Raw genomic sequence first — 15,349 nt, 5'->3', positions numbered from 1 at the left:
AGGAAAAACACAAGAGGATAGAAAACAATTATAGAACCCAGAGTACATAAAAAATTCTTACGAAGAAGACCAGTAAATTAAAATAAAAATTCGCGTATAACGCGAAATTAAAATATTCCATTCCCCGTTTCCACTCGTGCATGTCAAAGGGCGTTTTGATCCCTTTTTTAATATGCAACAAAACGATCTATATAAATTCAGCCGAAATATCAAGAACCAGCAGAGTTCTATTTTATACTTGAATGAAAAAAATACTCAAATTTAATATACTTAGCGCAGGAGAATAACATTCAATTCGAATCAAACCAATCGTACGATTAATAACATCCGTCTCCGACAGCAGGGCGCACCGTTCGTAGACGCGCCTCCGGCGTCGGTAAGGTAGGGAACGCGGCGATCGCAGCGCCGCGCCGTTACGTTCTCCGTGCCTCGTCCCCAGCGGGTGGCGGCCGCGCCTCCTCCTACTCGCCGATTTTAATCTCGTTAGCAGACACGTGCGCGCCCCCCGCGCCCTACGGTGCTGGTGATACGCAGGCAGCCAGCCACGAGCGAACCGAGAGCTGGCCGTGTCGCCGGGGCTTCGCCAATCTGGTTTGGTCTAACAGGATTCTCGGCTCGCGCGACGCTTCATAAAAGCTGCGCGCCGAACGGGCGCGGCGCGTATCGCAAGGAGGAGTTGCTCCGCTAGTGAGGTGTGGGCGCTCGTGCAGCAGCAGCAGCAGCAGCAGTAGCAGCAGCATCGGCCAACAGCGACGATAAAGATAGACAGAGAGAAAGTGTGTTCGTGAAAGACAGAGAGAGACGACGAGAGGTATATCGCGCGCATCGCGGTAAACTCTCTCTCTCGGCGATCCGACACGTCGTCGTCGTCGTCGTCATCGTCGTCGTATGCCGCGCTGGTCTCGTGGTGTCCTCGTGTCAAGTTTCCGTGCGACTCGGTGCGTCGGAGCAGCGGTAGCAGCGACGACAGCTTTTCGCGTGTGCCACTGGACGAGAGCGGGCGGGCAGAGGGCAGCGGGAGAGGCTCCGTCGCGCGAGCGAGAGCGAGAGCGAAACGGCGGGTGTGCGAGAGAGGGAGAGAGAGCGAGCAGCGTACTCGAGGGGAAGAGAGAAGAGGGAGACGGAGCGCCGGTGGGTTACCACACCCAACACCGCGCGAGCCGGGAGCCGATCGCCGAACGTCGCCGCTACGCCGCTCTCTCGGGAGCTCTCTCTAGCCGCGCCGTAGCCGTGCGTGTGGTACTAGGCGGGCGAGACGACGCGCCATCCGGCGTCATCCGGGACTCCCGAGGACGAGCCGAGTCCAGGGCGAGGGAGTATCCACCGCGCCGGGGCATCTTCTCCGCGGCGAGAAGAAACGATCGAGCCGAGAGGAAGTGTGCGATAGAGGGGTGGTGAAGAAGCGCGCGGCGAGAGAGAGAGAGAGAGAGCGCGAGAAGGAGAGAGACGGACGGACGGACAGACGGACCTCGCCCTCCGCGGTTACGGGACGTCGCGCCCGTGGGAAAGTCGAAACGTGCGCGGTGCTCTACATGTGTATTACGTGCGGGTGTGCGTGAGTAATCGCGAGAGAGACGGAGATAACACCCAGAGACATATATAAGCGAGGAGATCGCGCGCCTCGCCGAACTCGCACTCGGGACGAAACGTGCGTGCGCGCGAGTGCGAGCGGGACGAAGCGATACGAGGCGTGACGGGCGAGAGGACGAGAGAGAGAGAGAGAGAGAGGGAGGAAGAAATACAGCGGCGGAGCGGCCGCGCGAGCGAGCAGTAGAAGACAAGACGACGGACAGGCGGCGCGAGGGGCTCGTGTGCGTGCGCGTAGACGCGCGTTGATGCGTCGCTGGCGTCGTCGAGCCCCGCCAGGAGCAGCGGCGCTGACGCTGCGTAGACGCCGCCGTCGTTGAGGGGGAAACACGGGTGCGTCGCCGGGGACGTTTCCCCGTCGTCGCCGTCTTCGCCGCCGTCGCCGTCGTCGTCGCCGTCGTCGTCGTCGTCGTCGTGGTGACCGTCGTGCCGGTGATAGTGCTGGTGGTATCGATAGTGCTGGTGATAGTGGTGGTGGTGAGTCGGGAGTAAGTGAAACGCCGTCGTCGTCGACGACGTGACCACCGGTGGTGATAGTGGTAGCGGAGGCGTCGATAGGACCTCTGCTACTAGTAACGATAGGAGGGAGTCAAGAGTGAGAGAGAGAGAGAGAGCGAGAGACACCGTCAGAAGGAGAGAGAGGGAGAAGAAGACGGGGACCACGAGGACGACGACGAGACGTCGTCGTCGTCGTCGCTCGTTCGCCGTCGTTGCGGTGACGAGATAATACCCGTCTCCCGTCCACCGAGACGATCTACTTGAATTTGGAATCACGTTCGTCGTAAGAGAGAGAGAGAGAGACGGACAGACGGGCAGACAGATAGGAGCAGTAGCCGCAACGAAGGTCGCCGCCGGTCGGCGAGCAACGCTTTCTGTCACCGCGAATCGCTCGTGCACGCTCCTCTCTCCCTTCCTTCCTCCACCTCCTCCTCTTCCTCCTCCTCCTGTTTCTCGTCCACGAGAACCATCCCGGTACTCGTGCCTCTTGGTCGCGCCTCTGCTCTTCTCCGCCACCGCCTCCTCCTCCTTCTTGGCCGGCACCACCTCCTCCGTCAAAGGAGGATTCCGCTGTCCTGAGCCATGGCGTGCTGCCTGTCGGAAGAGGCGAAGGAACAGAAACGCATCAACCAGGAGATCGAGCGGCAATTGCGGAGGGACAAGCGGGATGCCAGGCGGGAGCTCAAGCTGTTGCTACTCGGTAAGTTTCCCAAGGAGAGAGATATACATGTACTTACGCGAGTCGAACGAAGCCGGCAAGGGTGGCCGGGGCTTAGCGAAGTATAAAGACGCTCTTATCTGGTTCGTTACTTTTCCTCGCGAGATAGAGACGAATGTCCCTCCCGTGAATTAACGCTAGAGCACAGCTACTCGGAAAATGACGCGAAATGATAGCCCGATCGAGCATCGAGATGGCCAACTCGTATCGTTGTTTGTCGGGTAAGGTAAAGTAATTTGCCACTTGACTTGCCTCCCCGCTATCCGTACAAGCCGAGCATTAGTCGGGAAGCCGGTAAAAGCAAAGAGGCCGAGTTACTCGTTCGCCTCTCGTGTCGAAGAAACTAATGAAATAATGCATGCCTTTGTTTTTATAAAAGGCGAGTGCATAATAGATGTCAAGCGTTAGAGCGGGATTTACATGAATCTGATGGAGAAATTAATCTAGCGCGAGTTACCTGCTTGCATTATTCCAACTACAAAGAAAGTAGGATAGATCTGCTTCTTTTTTTATAGAGAAATTTATCTCTTTTCTGTCTTTCATAGAAAAAAATAGTCTATATAATATAATTATGATGTAATAAAGTCTTAAAATGCTAATTTGCATAGACACATACGTAGAATTGATAGAAAAAAAAATAATAATAAGTGGAGGTGCAAGTATCGTTCGATTTGTCTACTGATTTCGTGTAAATCCCGGCGTCGAATGGAAAAGAGTTTTTATAAAATTCGACGAAAAATTTCACAAGGTACAAATTTAATCTTCCCTCTCGTCTCTTCTCAGGATTGTATACGGTACAGTTTATTTATAAATCGAATTTTCTATTCGGAGAGCGATAAGCCGAATAAGTAATTTTCGTACATTAATTTAATTTCCCACTTTCATCTTCTAATATTATACAGAGAAATGACGCAACATTTCGTTTCGAAATTTTTCACTTTACAAATTATTCGGTCTATTTTTGTCGCCAAAGATCCTTTACGCTCCTCCATTTCTCCCCTTCAAACGAACCGAATTATATTCGAGGAATCCGACGACAAAATCTCTCTAGCGACGTTTAAAACTCCGGGTTAATTAGATCGAGATATCGAATAGTCGCGCGATATACTTGTCGATAATATACGCACTTGCGGCGATTGTGCGTGGAATAATCGCGAGATTATGAAAACTCGTTTAGCGGGCATGGCACGAGTGTCAATTGAATCTCGCGCGGGAGAGAGCGGCGATTATTAATTCCATCATCGGCCGGTCGCATTTTATTCCCAGTGTCGGCGATTACATACCTCGATTGACCCTACGTGCTCTCCTTGAGAGGAGAGTCGCTCCGCTCGTTTCATTCATGCGCGCATCTCGCGAGCGGCCGCGTGTTGCCGGCCGACGCCGACGCCGACGCCGGCGCCGCCCAGGAGACGACGACATCCGCGCGTCACGTACGTTCTCGTCTTGTGCACGAGGTCGATCGGCGCGGCCGGCGTGCGCTTGACAGCTCTCTCTCTTTCTCTCTCTTTCTCTGTCTCTGTCTGTCTCTGTCTCTTCTCTCTCGACCGGCCGCCGCTCCGACGATATCGCCGTCGATATACAGGGTGCTCCCGAATATCTGGTGCCTTTGAATTATTCCTCGATCGGATCTCGGACTTTTTTCCCCCAACAAAAATTTCATTGTAAAATTCGAAGGACTTGCAAGACTTACTTTAAACATATGTAAAGCGCGAATTTTATTGATATTTTAATTTAGAGCGGTACAAGGCTTGTGTGACATCTCGAAAAGCTTCTCGGTCCCGTTGTCTGATGTGTCAAGTTTGAGCTTATCTTGACGACGGATCGGTAACACGAGCGCCAGGACTCGGCTCGGGCTCTTCTTTTGTGTTGCGCCGACTCTACGTATTAAATTCGCCCTGTTTATGATCTGACGACAAGTCGTGTGGTTGTTAAGAACATTGTTTCCTCCGGAATATTCTTTGTAGTTTTACTATTCACATATACGTGCTACTTACCTTTTCCGCAAGATGAAATCCTAGCTGGGCGCATGTGCTCGAGATGTTTTCTTATCAGATTTACAATCTCGTGAGTTTATCGTCTCGATCTCGAATGACTAACACCTTTTTTCGAGGTAAAACTCCAGTAAAATTTATCAATAATTCATTATATTCTCCTCTTTGTATCGTGCAAATATTGTATTATATTATCCTCTTTGTATCGTGCAAACATTGTATTTTATTTAAAAATGACAAATATATACGGTTAAATAATATTAAATAATAATATAATATTAAAAAATGGAATATACAAGAATGGAATTTACAAGATTGCACGCAAATTTCTTCCCTCTAAAATTGCATAATAATTTTATTTATAATTTTCTTATTAATATTTTATTTTATTTTTTCATAAAAGACAAAATTAAATTTTCTTGTCTTGAAATATCGGATTAATTTTTTACGTTACATTAGATTTGTGAAAAATTAAAACACTCGCAAAATAGATCAACATGTTCAAAATTAATCAGGCGTCTCTTACAAGTCACTTTTACATGCGGTTGGATAAGTTATTGATTTGTTGATTAATTTCGCGATCGTATAATGAGTATCTCATTATCGATAATTGTCATTATTCGTTCATTAACCTATTATCTAATCATGCATCTTTTCGGAGATAATAACCCTTGAAATAGAAAATCGCCTCTTAGGTTGTATTTATCGCTTTTTGATGCTCATTATCAAACTTTTGTTTTGTAAATTCATAAATTTTTAAATCTATAACAGTCTAGGCGTGGATGTTTGATGCAAAAATAATTAATCGTCGTTGTCGTCGTGAGATATATTTCACAAGTTGTTCGTACGCAGAATATTTTAGAGTTTTCGATCTTATTTTCAGTATTAGATGGTTTGAAAATTTAATTTTCTTACAAAATTGCTCAAGAAAAATTATATTACTACAATTTTTTTACATTCAAAATGAGATATAGAATGTTTTAATAATTATTATTAATTTTTTTAAATTTGTTATATATGAAATAAAAATTCGTTAAAACTAATTGAGAAGCACAATTTTCTGCTCTACGTAAATACATGCATTTTGTACATCGCACCGAGACTTGATTCCAAAATTTTTTAATTTCCAACATCGAGATCTGCGTAATTTTGTAATTACCTCGTCATTAGAGCAATCATTAATTTTCCAATTTACTCACTATCATCATAATTGAAAGAACGTTTGGTGGTACTCAAAATGAGAGAGAAAGAGAGAGGGAAGGCATTCTGTATATTGCAAATTATATTCTAAATCAATTTTTTCTATTTAAATTAATTATAAATTAATATAGCAACCGTATTTTAATATCTTCCAATATTTGATTACTGCTTGTATGAACGTCCACGAGATAAATCGTGTACCATTATAAATAATTACAAATTGATGCGTTTGGAAAATTCGCATTCGCACTTGTCAAATTCAATTTTAGAAATAAAGGGTTCAATTAGAACGCGGCGGTCGCCGATTCAGCGACCTTTCTCGCGTCCGGTCAAGCTGTCGAACTGCAGAAACGAGCCTGTCGAGTCGGCGAAATTGTAAATTGCGAGCCAGCAGCGATTCAATTTCGACGATTGCTCGCGGCGTCTGCTCGAATCGCGGCCACAACCGTACACACGTTCGTGCATATACATATATATACATACATACGTAACACACGCAGAACGCACGCAGCTTGCGAAACAATAATTGGCGAGTTTGGAAGAACAATTCGCGCGATGCCTGTCGCATTTTGTTAATTATCGAGGATAGTCGCGTTTCGAAAACGAATTCGTCCCATGGTCGTTCTTCCTCGTGGAATGCGTCTGCTAAATGCGTGTCAACTAACACGCAAAATACATACGTTGGTCGCAAAATACGTGATCCTATGACGAATTTTTTATCGCGTGATTGGGTGCATCTTCGCGCTTCGTGATTCTATGAGAATTTATAAAATAACTTGTTACGTCTCTCTCGAGATAGTTCTAATAATAACACGTTAATTAATCTCATCGTTATTTTTTTTTATTTTGAAAGAAATATACTTGTTTCTCAGATATTTGCCTCGCTTTATCTTGAAATTATTTTTAGTATTTAATCATTTTCTTGCTTATGAATAAGGCTTCTTACTTTAATGAATAAGGCTTTTAAAGGATTTTTTGAAGCAATTCTTGGATTTAAAATAAGTAAAATATCATGCATAGCATTAAAATTTAAAATATTTGCTTTGCAAATAGCATGAAATGTTTATTTTTTATTTAACGTTAAGACGGAAAATTTTATCTTAAAATAGCAAATAATATAAAATAGCAAATAACATGAAATAATTTAAAATACAATTTTTTCGTAAGTTATGAGAACAAATAATCGTTTTTATTTAATTTTTTTCTTTTTTTTTAAGAGATTTTGAAATAAAAATTTAATTTTCAGTTTTATTATCAATATATCCAATATCGAAAACAAAAAAAGTTATAGACGATTTTTTTATATGTATTTAGATTTTTTTATACTTTTTGATAAATTTTTTCGTTTCAAAATTAAATAAGGAATTCTCAATATTTTATACGGTTATGAGAATACATATTTATATGAACAATTATGAAACGGTTTAAAAGAATTATACTCTACGATTAGAACAATTTCTTTTAATTATGAACAGGTGGAGCATTTTATAGTTTTTATTTATTCAGCCAGCAATCTTTATCTAAAGTTGATTCAGTTGTGCCATAAATGTGACTCAAGTCTATTGCACCATCTCTCATTTCTGAAATAATTCCAGCGCACCTAGCACGTTTGTCTTTCCGTTATCGAGAAGTAACGGAGAAATCGCAGACAGAAATATCATAAGAAAGAGCGCGAGACAGAGAAACTGAGAGCGAGAAAGAGAAAGAGAATGCGTTAGGCTCTTTCGGACTCTGTTCTTCCGGCCACGGGAACGTGAACAACGTGTGATAAGTGGTATAATTTGTTGATCGTATTTTCCTCTTCGCTCTGCTTCGTCGACGATTAAGTCACCGACTTTGGATCATCGGGTCTCTTACGCAATGTATGACTTTTTAATAAAATTGATGTAACAAACACGCAGACTCGCCACGTTCTCTGGCGTTCGGAATCTTCTCTTTGAAGCTCTTTTATAAGAGCTTCAATATGATAAGACACTAAGAGTCCCTCGGAATCACGAGAGCGGATCTCCAGACGGTGTGGAAAATCGTAGGAGTAAATTCGCCTGGAGTAATTCCTTTCTGCTATCAAGTCGGCCGCCGCTGCCGGTCGTCCGAGTATTATTAGCGCGCTCGTAAATAGCGGTCCCGGAAGTAGTGACATTAAAGATTGCGGTCGCTTCCGTAGCCGTGTACAACCGGATCCGCTACCTATATCCGTGCTGACCTTTGTCGAATAATATTGGTAAAACGACCGTTATTTAACGGAATGCACCGCGTAAACAAGCCACTCTACACTTGGGGATTTCTTTTCTCCAGGTTGCAACGCCCGAAAATGTATGTGATGAGCGCCGAATTGATCGAGGTAAATGAAAAAAGATTTGCACAGATTTGCGACGTATCTTCTGTACAAATATATATTTTTCCGCGGCTGATAAATTTTTTTTTAAACATTGAAAATTTCAAATTTGACCAGTGCGCAAAGATGGAGATGAATTTAAAAATATGACGGATAATGTATAAAAATATATAAATATACTTTTATATAGTTATTTCAAGAATGAATGATGAAGATGATTATCGTGCAAAAAAGAGAATCGAGAGACTGCAAATTTTACTTTAGGCAGCATAATGTTGTGCAAAACTAAAATTAGGCTCTTATAAATAAGTCGATCATGAAATCGATTTGTTATTTTTAATTCATGTGCGTTAAGCCGCGAAGGTCTTCAGTGAGGTAAATAACTCCATAATTAAGTCTATTAATGCATTTAAGCCTTTTGTAGGAAAAAAATCAGAAGCAACTTGATGTTTCTAAAAAATTACACTTGTCACAGACACATCAGACATATTTTGTTGTAATATATTATATTAAATATTATAATTTTAAAGATTTAATATTCAAGAAAATTCACGAAAAATCTTGAATAAAAATCATAAAGAAAAAAATGCTCTTTCTGTTTTGTCACTTTGCATCCTATAAACTTTGCTGCAAATAGCAATTTTGCTGTTAGATTTGTTGTGTATAACATATATATATATATATAGTTATGGACACAATTTGGAATTACATTATTATAATAAAATAGTTTGTTTTTTTATGCAACAAAATTGCAGTTTTTTCGAAAATATTATAGTTACACAGTCTCTTTTATATAAAATCTTCAAACTTTTTTAGTTAAGCACTATAAAATCTATTATAAATGATATCATAAATAATAATAACTAAAAATAATAAAGATTATTAATAATAAACGATAGTATAAAATTAAAAAATTATTAATATAATGTATATAAAAAATATGTATGTACAATTTGTTAAATATATAATGTCACAGTAGAATAATATAAATATATCGCGCAACAGTAATTTTATTTTTTCGTTTTTTTTAGGCAATATACGATGCGAGTTTCGTCGACGCGAACGACGACTAAAATTAAGCCCTTATAAATAAGTTTATCACATAAAATCGATTTGTTATTTTTTAATCCATGTGCGTTAGCCCGCGAAGGTCCTTGCCGAGGTATTTTCCGCGCGACGCTATTTTCACCGTGTGTTTAATACATCATGCAGGATTGCTACGAGTCTGGAAAATCGGGATAAAGTCCGACTGAGTAGTTAAAAATTATGAGAGAATACCAAAAAGAATCGGGAAAATTGGGAAGCGTTTTCAGAATTTTTGATTGCTATAATAGAGGAAACGAGAGTCGTGTAACAAATATATTTATCGACATGTTTAAATATCGTACGTATCCTTATTAAGAGAGTTATACAAAGAAATATATATATATATATATAAAAACACAGAAAAATATTATATAATTAAAAAATAAACATGTGATAAAGAGAATATCTATGAAAATATATCATATGGTACAAATATAAAAAAATCGAAGGATCAACCATTACTAAAAAATATATAGTGATTACTATTTTTGGCAATACATTTTATTGCTAACATTGTCATTGTATTGCCTTTGTATTATTAATAATGTTGGTATTCCTATTATTATTTTATTGTCAATATTAATATTTTATCGTGTGTCAATATTGCCAGTATTAACCGCAGAATTAAAAAGTATTTCTGCATATTACTTTTTTTCTTATATTGTTAGTATTATTTCAATGCATATTTTTCTAAAACATATTTCTTAAAATTATATTTACTGTACTGCCGCAATATATTTTTAATAAAATGTACAATAGTTGATCCCTTATAAAAAATGATAGTAAATTATAAGAAAGCTTCTTTTGCATGTGTATCGGTTTTTATTTTTATTTTCTTCATTTAATTCATTTCTTTCTCTTTTTTTCTTTTATCTCTCCTTCTTCAAAAGAGAATCGTTTTGACAAATATAAACGTCAAATGATAGCAACATGTCATAAATCTTATCGCGTATTACCGTTAAACAGAGCATAATCAATTTAGTTATCTGTATAGGAGAATGTTGTGTCCTATGATGTCTCTCGATAATCTTTAATTATCCTCATTGGCAAGTTATAGCAAATTTACGCGTGTTCAATATATCGGGAGCATCTGCATACTCTTCGTAAGTATGGATTCCGCATATAGTGTTGCTCCTGTTTGTGTGTGCGTACATGTGTGTGCGTCCATATGCTACTGAAGCGCATATCGTTCGATCGAGCGGAATATTACGTTAATCCCAGTTTCGAATATTCCGTCTATTTCGTGTTAAATGGCGAACTAGTGATGCTAACTCACTGCCATGATAGTTGAAAGACGTCGATATCGATTTCGTCGGATTTATAATTCCGCAGATTATGATATTCGCATCGAAATCAGAAAATTGATGATGATCGTATTCATATCATACAAGATATTCTATTTCACTCAATCGATATTTTTTGACAAATTTGTCTTCGATTTTTTTCTTAATGAGAATATAAAATACGGAGATGACACATTTTGTTATAATTTTTCGATTTTCCATGTTAAATATCTAAATTAATACATTCAAATTAAAATTCCGCTAAAAAGCTTACGTAATAAAGAAATGTAATTTAAATAAAGAATATCTCGTCGTCTACTCGACTCTCCTAAAATTCAGTTTACGAGATCTTTCATTTTTAATTCGCTTCATAATTCCAAAAATACAGATGACTCGATGGTTTGGTATTAAGATTTTTATTTCTCTATTTAATACAACATATATACAACTAACACTTTATCGCATCACCTTTTCATCATAAAATAAAGAATCCAAGAGTTCATGACGAGCCGTATAATAATTACGTACGAAGCATCGGTGTATAATATATATATATGTATACACATTAGTTGTATTTTTATCCATTTTTATTCACCATGGTTTACCATCGCCATATTGCACCCCACGACTCATGTAAGAATACTTATGATACTTTGAACTATCGAAGTATCGATATTTTACCTTCGATATTAGCCAACGCGCTCATTAACCATCACTTTATAACTACACCTTTTTGGACACACACGTGTTTGTAGGAAGCTCGATTTTTTTTTTCCTCGTTGCAAGATCGCGACACCGGATCTATAAATATTCGCCGCATATAATGTTACACTCGGAATAAAAGTCGCCCAATTATTCCACGTATGCGTGGCGAACAATCGCTGCGCTAACGATCGACAAATATGTGTATACGTTGCTTTTCTTTCCTATTCTGATAAACACAGATAAGCCAATAAAAAGCGTCGCGAGCTCCTCTGGTCCTCGATGTGTGTGTGTGTGTGTGTGTGTGTGTTTGAGCGGTGTGTTTAAAAATAGAGCTCATTGAATCGCTGAAACTCCTGTCGCTGATTGCGCAATCACGCGATCGCTGAAAACACGCGGTCGTTAATCGCGCCTTAATCGCTTTTATATAGACGGGATCGCATAAACACTGAAACGCGTGCGTGACTTCGTATAAGAGTATAATTCCATGGCGCGTCGATACCTCGAACGCGCGCATATCATATCCAAAAATATGAAATATACAGGATGTTCGTAAATTGGCGAAAGATAGACGCGTAGCTTTGTTTTTTATGAATATCAGAGAGGGATATTTTTATACTTGTTGACGCAAGTATCGGGAGAGCCATTATTCTTTATTTCTTTCGATATCTTAGCAGTTAAAATTTTCTTCGGATAAAATTCTTAGTTTTGTATTAGATGGATAAAGCACTATTTACATATTTAAAGTTTAATTTATGTGAGGAAGCATTTTATATTTCACGTGTTTCATGGCTCAAAAGCTATTAACTGTTATTTATATTCATTTTTAAAAAGAAGGGAAAATGATAAAAATAAGTTCCAAAATTTTAAAAATATAACGTCATGTCTTTTATGCATTTTTCATGCAGGTTTTAGAAACACTATAAACGGTTCTAACAAATTTTTACTCTACGTTTCGACAATATTTTATGCTAAGTCGCATGTGAAATAAAGATAAAAGATAGAAATTAATAAAAAAAGAGAAAATAGAATTGAAATTTTCGATGTATCTTGATAAACGTACAGTATATGCGAATATGCGGATATAATATAATGATATTATATAATGTCAAGTCAACAACAGATATAAATGCCATACAATAATCTGCTATTTTTAAAATCAAAAAAAACGATGAAGAAAGCAAAAAACTTACAACAGAAATTAATTATCATTTACTGTTACATGTTCATATACAAGCGATTTAATCTAACATTTCCTGATTATTCAATAAAATTTTTCAGCCCAATTTGTTTCTATTTTAAATATTTCGGGCTGGTATGAAAAATTGACTTTTAATTGACCGAAGAAATGTGTCATTGAAAAAAAGATCGCGTTATCAAGCACCGGATATAGATAGATGGGAGAGACATTAAATATTTTCTCTTCTCCCTTTGCTAAATACTTGATATCTGAAAACATAATCGATAATATTAATTCGAGTGAAATAATCCTCAAACGTCATGCTTCAAGAGTCAACTTGGAATCAACGTCACATTGGAATCCAATAGATCCGGCAATTTCAATCGTAAGCTTTCTCCAAGTGTCTCTTTTCATTGGCAAAATCGGTCGAGGGAATTCATGTACGTGTGTGTACATGTGCTAATTATTGCCAACTAACAGTCTTCATAAGGTATTAGAATTAAAAATCACTAGTTAAAAATAATTAGCGAAGAGCGTCACAAAAAGTTGCAGCGCACATCTTCTAAAGGCTCGTGACGCATTGTACTCCAACGTGACGTTCTCGGGTTAATTGTAATTTAACCCTTCTTACGCGCAAACGAGGGAAAGGGTAGATCGGTTCGAGCCGCGGAAAAATCGGTCGCTTTATCGGTACCTCACCTTTACTTCGGACGCAACATTTTATTCCTCGGGAGCGTCCCTCTTTAATAACTAAAATTGCTTCCCTACGTCAGTGGTGTTATATAGCCATTTATTTTTAATCGGTGCTCATTCAGTCGCGCCTGAACAATGTACCTAACGGCGTTGGCATTCAGTACGGGAAATAATGTCACGATTGTGCAAAGGCCTCGTCGACAGGACTTTTACAGCCGCGCAACTTTTCACGTGCATTGTGCGCGTGTATCGACGACAGACGATAGGATATATATTCCTGGGAGGGGAAAAGAGAAGAGGGGCATCGACGATTTATAAACAATTATTTCTATGGGAAATCTGGACTTATTCCTCGATATAATAGCGCCTCCCTCTTGCTAGGTTATTTTAAATTGGAATTAATTTTTAAGGACATATTTTACATGTAATGTACTGTTTCTTATCAAAGAGAGCAAAAAAATATCGTTGTTTAGAGAAAGAGTTAAAATTGTTAATTATTCATAGTTGATGTAAGACTTTAAAATAATTTATAATTTAATTGGCTCATCAGACATATATTTCCTTTTATAATAATTAGATAGTAGATACTAATTTTATTGAAATAGACATTACAGCGGACAAGGATTAAACTGCAATTATTGTAAATTGCTTCTTTGGGAGTAGCGCCTATTATTAGAAACTTAGGAGAATTAGCATATCCTTATAAGCACTGATCGCGCTCGATCGATCGGTTATTATTCAGGGAAGATGGGAAAGACTAAATTAAAAGATTATAATTTTAATAATTTGATAGTAGCGTTAAAACAGCATTTACATAAAAACCGAAAATGTGTCAACTCACGTTTTCAACGACTCGATTAAACCTGTCAGGAAATACCGCTGATCGATTCTCGCTTACTCGTATTTCGTGATTAACTAATGATTATGGACAATTAATAGGAGTAATCGTACACGGAAAACAGGGACATACCCGGTGTATACAGGGTGTCGATAATGAAACGATCGAATTAAATAGTTTCGGAATCATTCTTGATCTCAAAATTTGAAAGAATATTGACCTAATTTTGCAACAAAGTAGTGTGTATACAAAGTGTTGCATCATACAATCACTTCGATATATAAATTATTCAATATATAGAATCTTTCTCTTTGCGGAAATTATGAGAAATGAAAGAAAAGATTGTATGTTGGAAACATATATATATAAACTCTTAACATTGCGAGACACTCTCTATACATTGTATACTGTTCATGTGTTACTATGCTTTATTATTCTAAACTAACTTCAACTATCGACGCAGTAATTATCATGCGTTATTATTAATGTGCAATTGTATTTCATGACGCGTATAATTATTAATGTAATTATATATTAATATAACTTTTTGTGGTCTTTTTTGTTGCATTATATATTTGCTGTGCATGTGCACGGATGTATGTGTGTGCGTTTGTACATACATAACAAAAATATTCCGAATTGCTCGGATAATATCTCATTCTGCTTCGAAACGTTCACGCCAAAGAATGTTTAAATATTTTATTACGTATGATTCTCGTAAACGGAATAAACTTACGAAGCTCCGTTTAGAGAATACCTTGATCTCTGGTGTTTCATTAAATTTATTGCGCGCTTTATTTCTAGGCTGCGAGACTTAATTCTTCATTTCTTCGACCTATTTTTAGCATAATTTTTAATTTGCATATGTATATGTATCTCATTTAGCTGGAGCTAATTAACATTAACTGCTTTTCATATCACGACTTATTGCAATTCATTGAAAGATAGAATTGGTATTGTTAAATATCATATGAATAACTTATTGCATAACTTTTTTACTTATATCAATACAACCGATATCTTTTTTATTTTTTCAATTTATCGAACTTATTGATTCTGATAAACTAAATATAATATGATATCAAGAAGATAAATATAGCTAATATTCTTACATATATTTGAGTTTTCGAATATTTTTGAAAAATAGCGATCGTTAATTCCGAGACATATAATTTTTATTTATTTATTCATCATGTTTGATATCGTATACAATACGATGTTGATATGCAGCATCATTC

At 38.3% G+C, this 15,349-nt stretch overlaps 1 protein-coding gene across 7 annotated transcripts in view; it reads left to right on the top strand.

The window, feature by feature from the left end:
* The first annotated feature begins 455 nt into the window (after positions 1–455).
* Positions 456–15,349, top strand: part of LOC105252106 (guanine nucleotide-binding protein G(q) subunit alpha) — a 30,881-nt gene continuing 15,987 nt past the window's right edge. Inside the window, exon 1 of one of the 7 annotated variants that reach the window (XM_011259331.3) lies at positions 456–2,785. In XM_011259331.3, coding sequence (XP_011257633.1) covers positions 2,668–2,785 — 118 coding nt within the window. In that variant the 5' untranslated portion in view covers positions 456–2,667. The remainder of the gene's footprint in view (positions 2,786–15,349) is intronic. The other 6 variants (XM_011259334.3, XM_025410175.1, XM_011259329.3 and 3 more) reach the window with 6 other exon arrangements.

Source organism: Camponotus floridanus, unplaced genomic scaffold (assembly GCF_003227725.1).
Source record: "Camponotus floridanus strain SB8 unplaced genomic scaffold, Cflo_v7.5 scaffold3, whole genome shotgun sequence".
Lineage (NCBI taxonomy): Eukaryota > Metazoa > Arthropoda > Insecta > Hymenoptera > Formicidae > Camponotus > Camponotus floridanus.
This window is presented reverse-complemented; position numbering and strand designations above follow the sequence as displayed.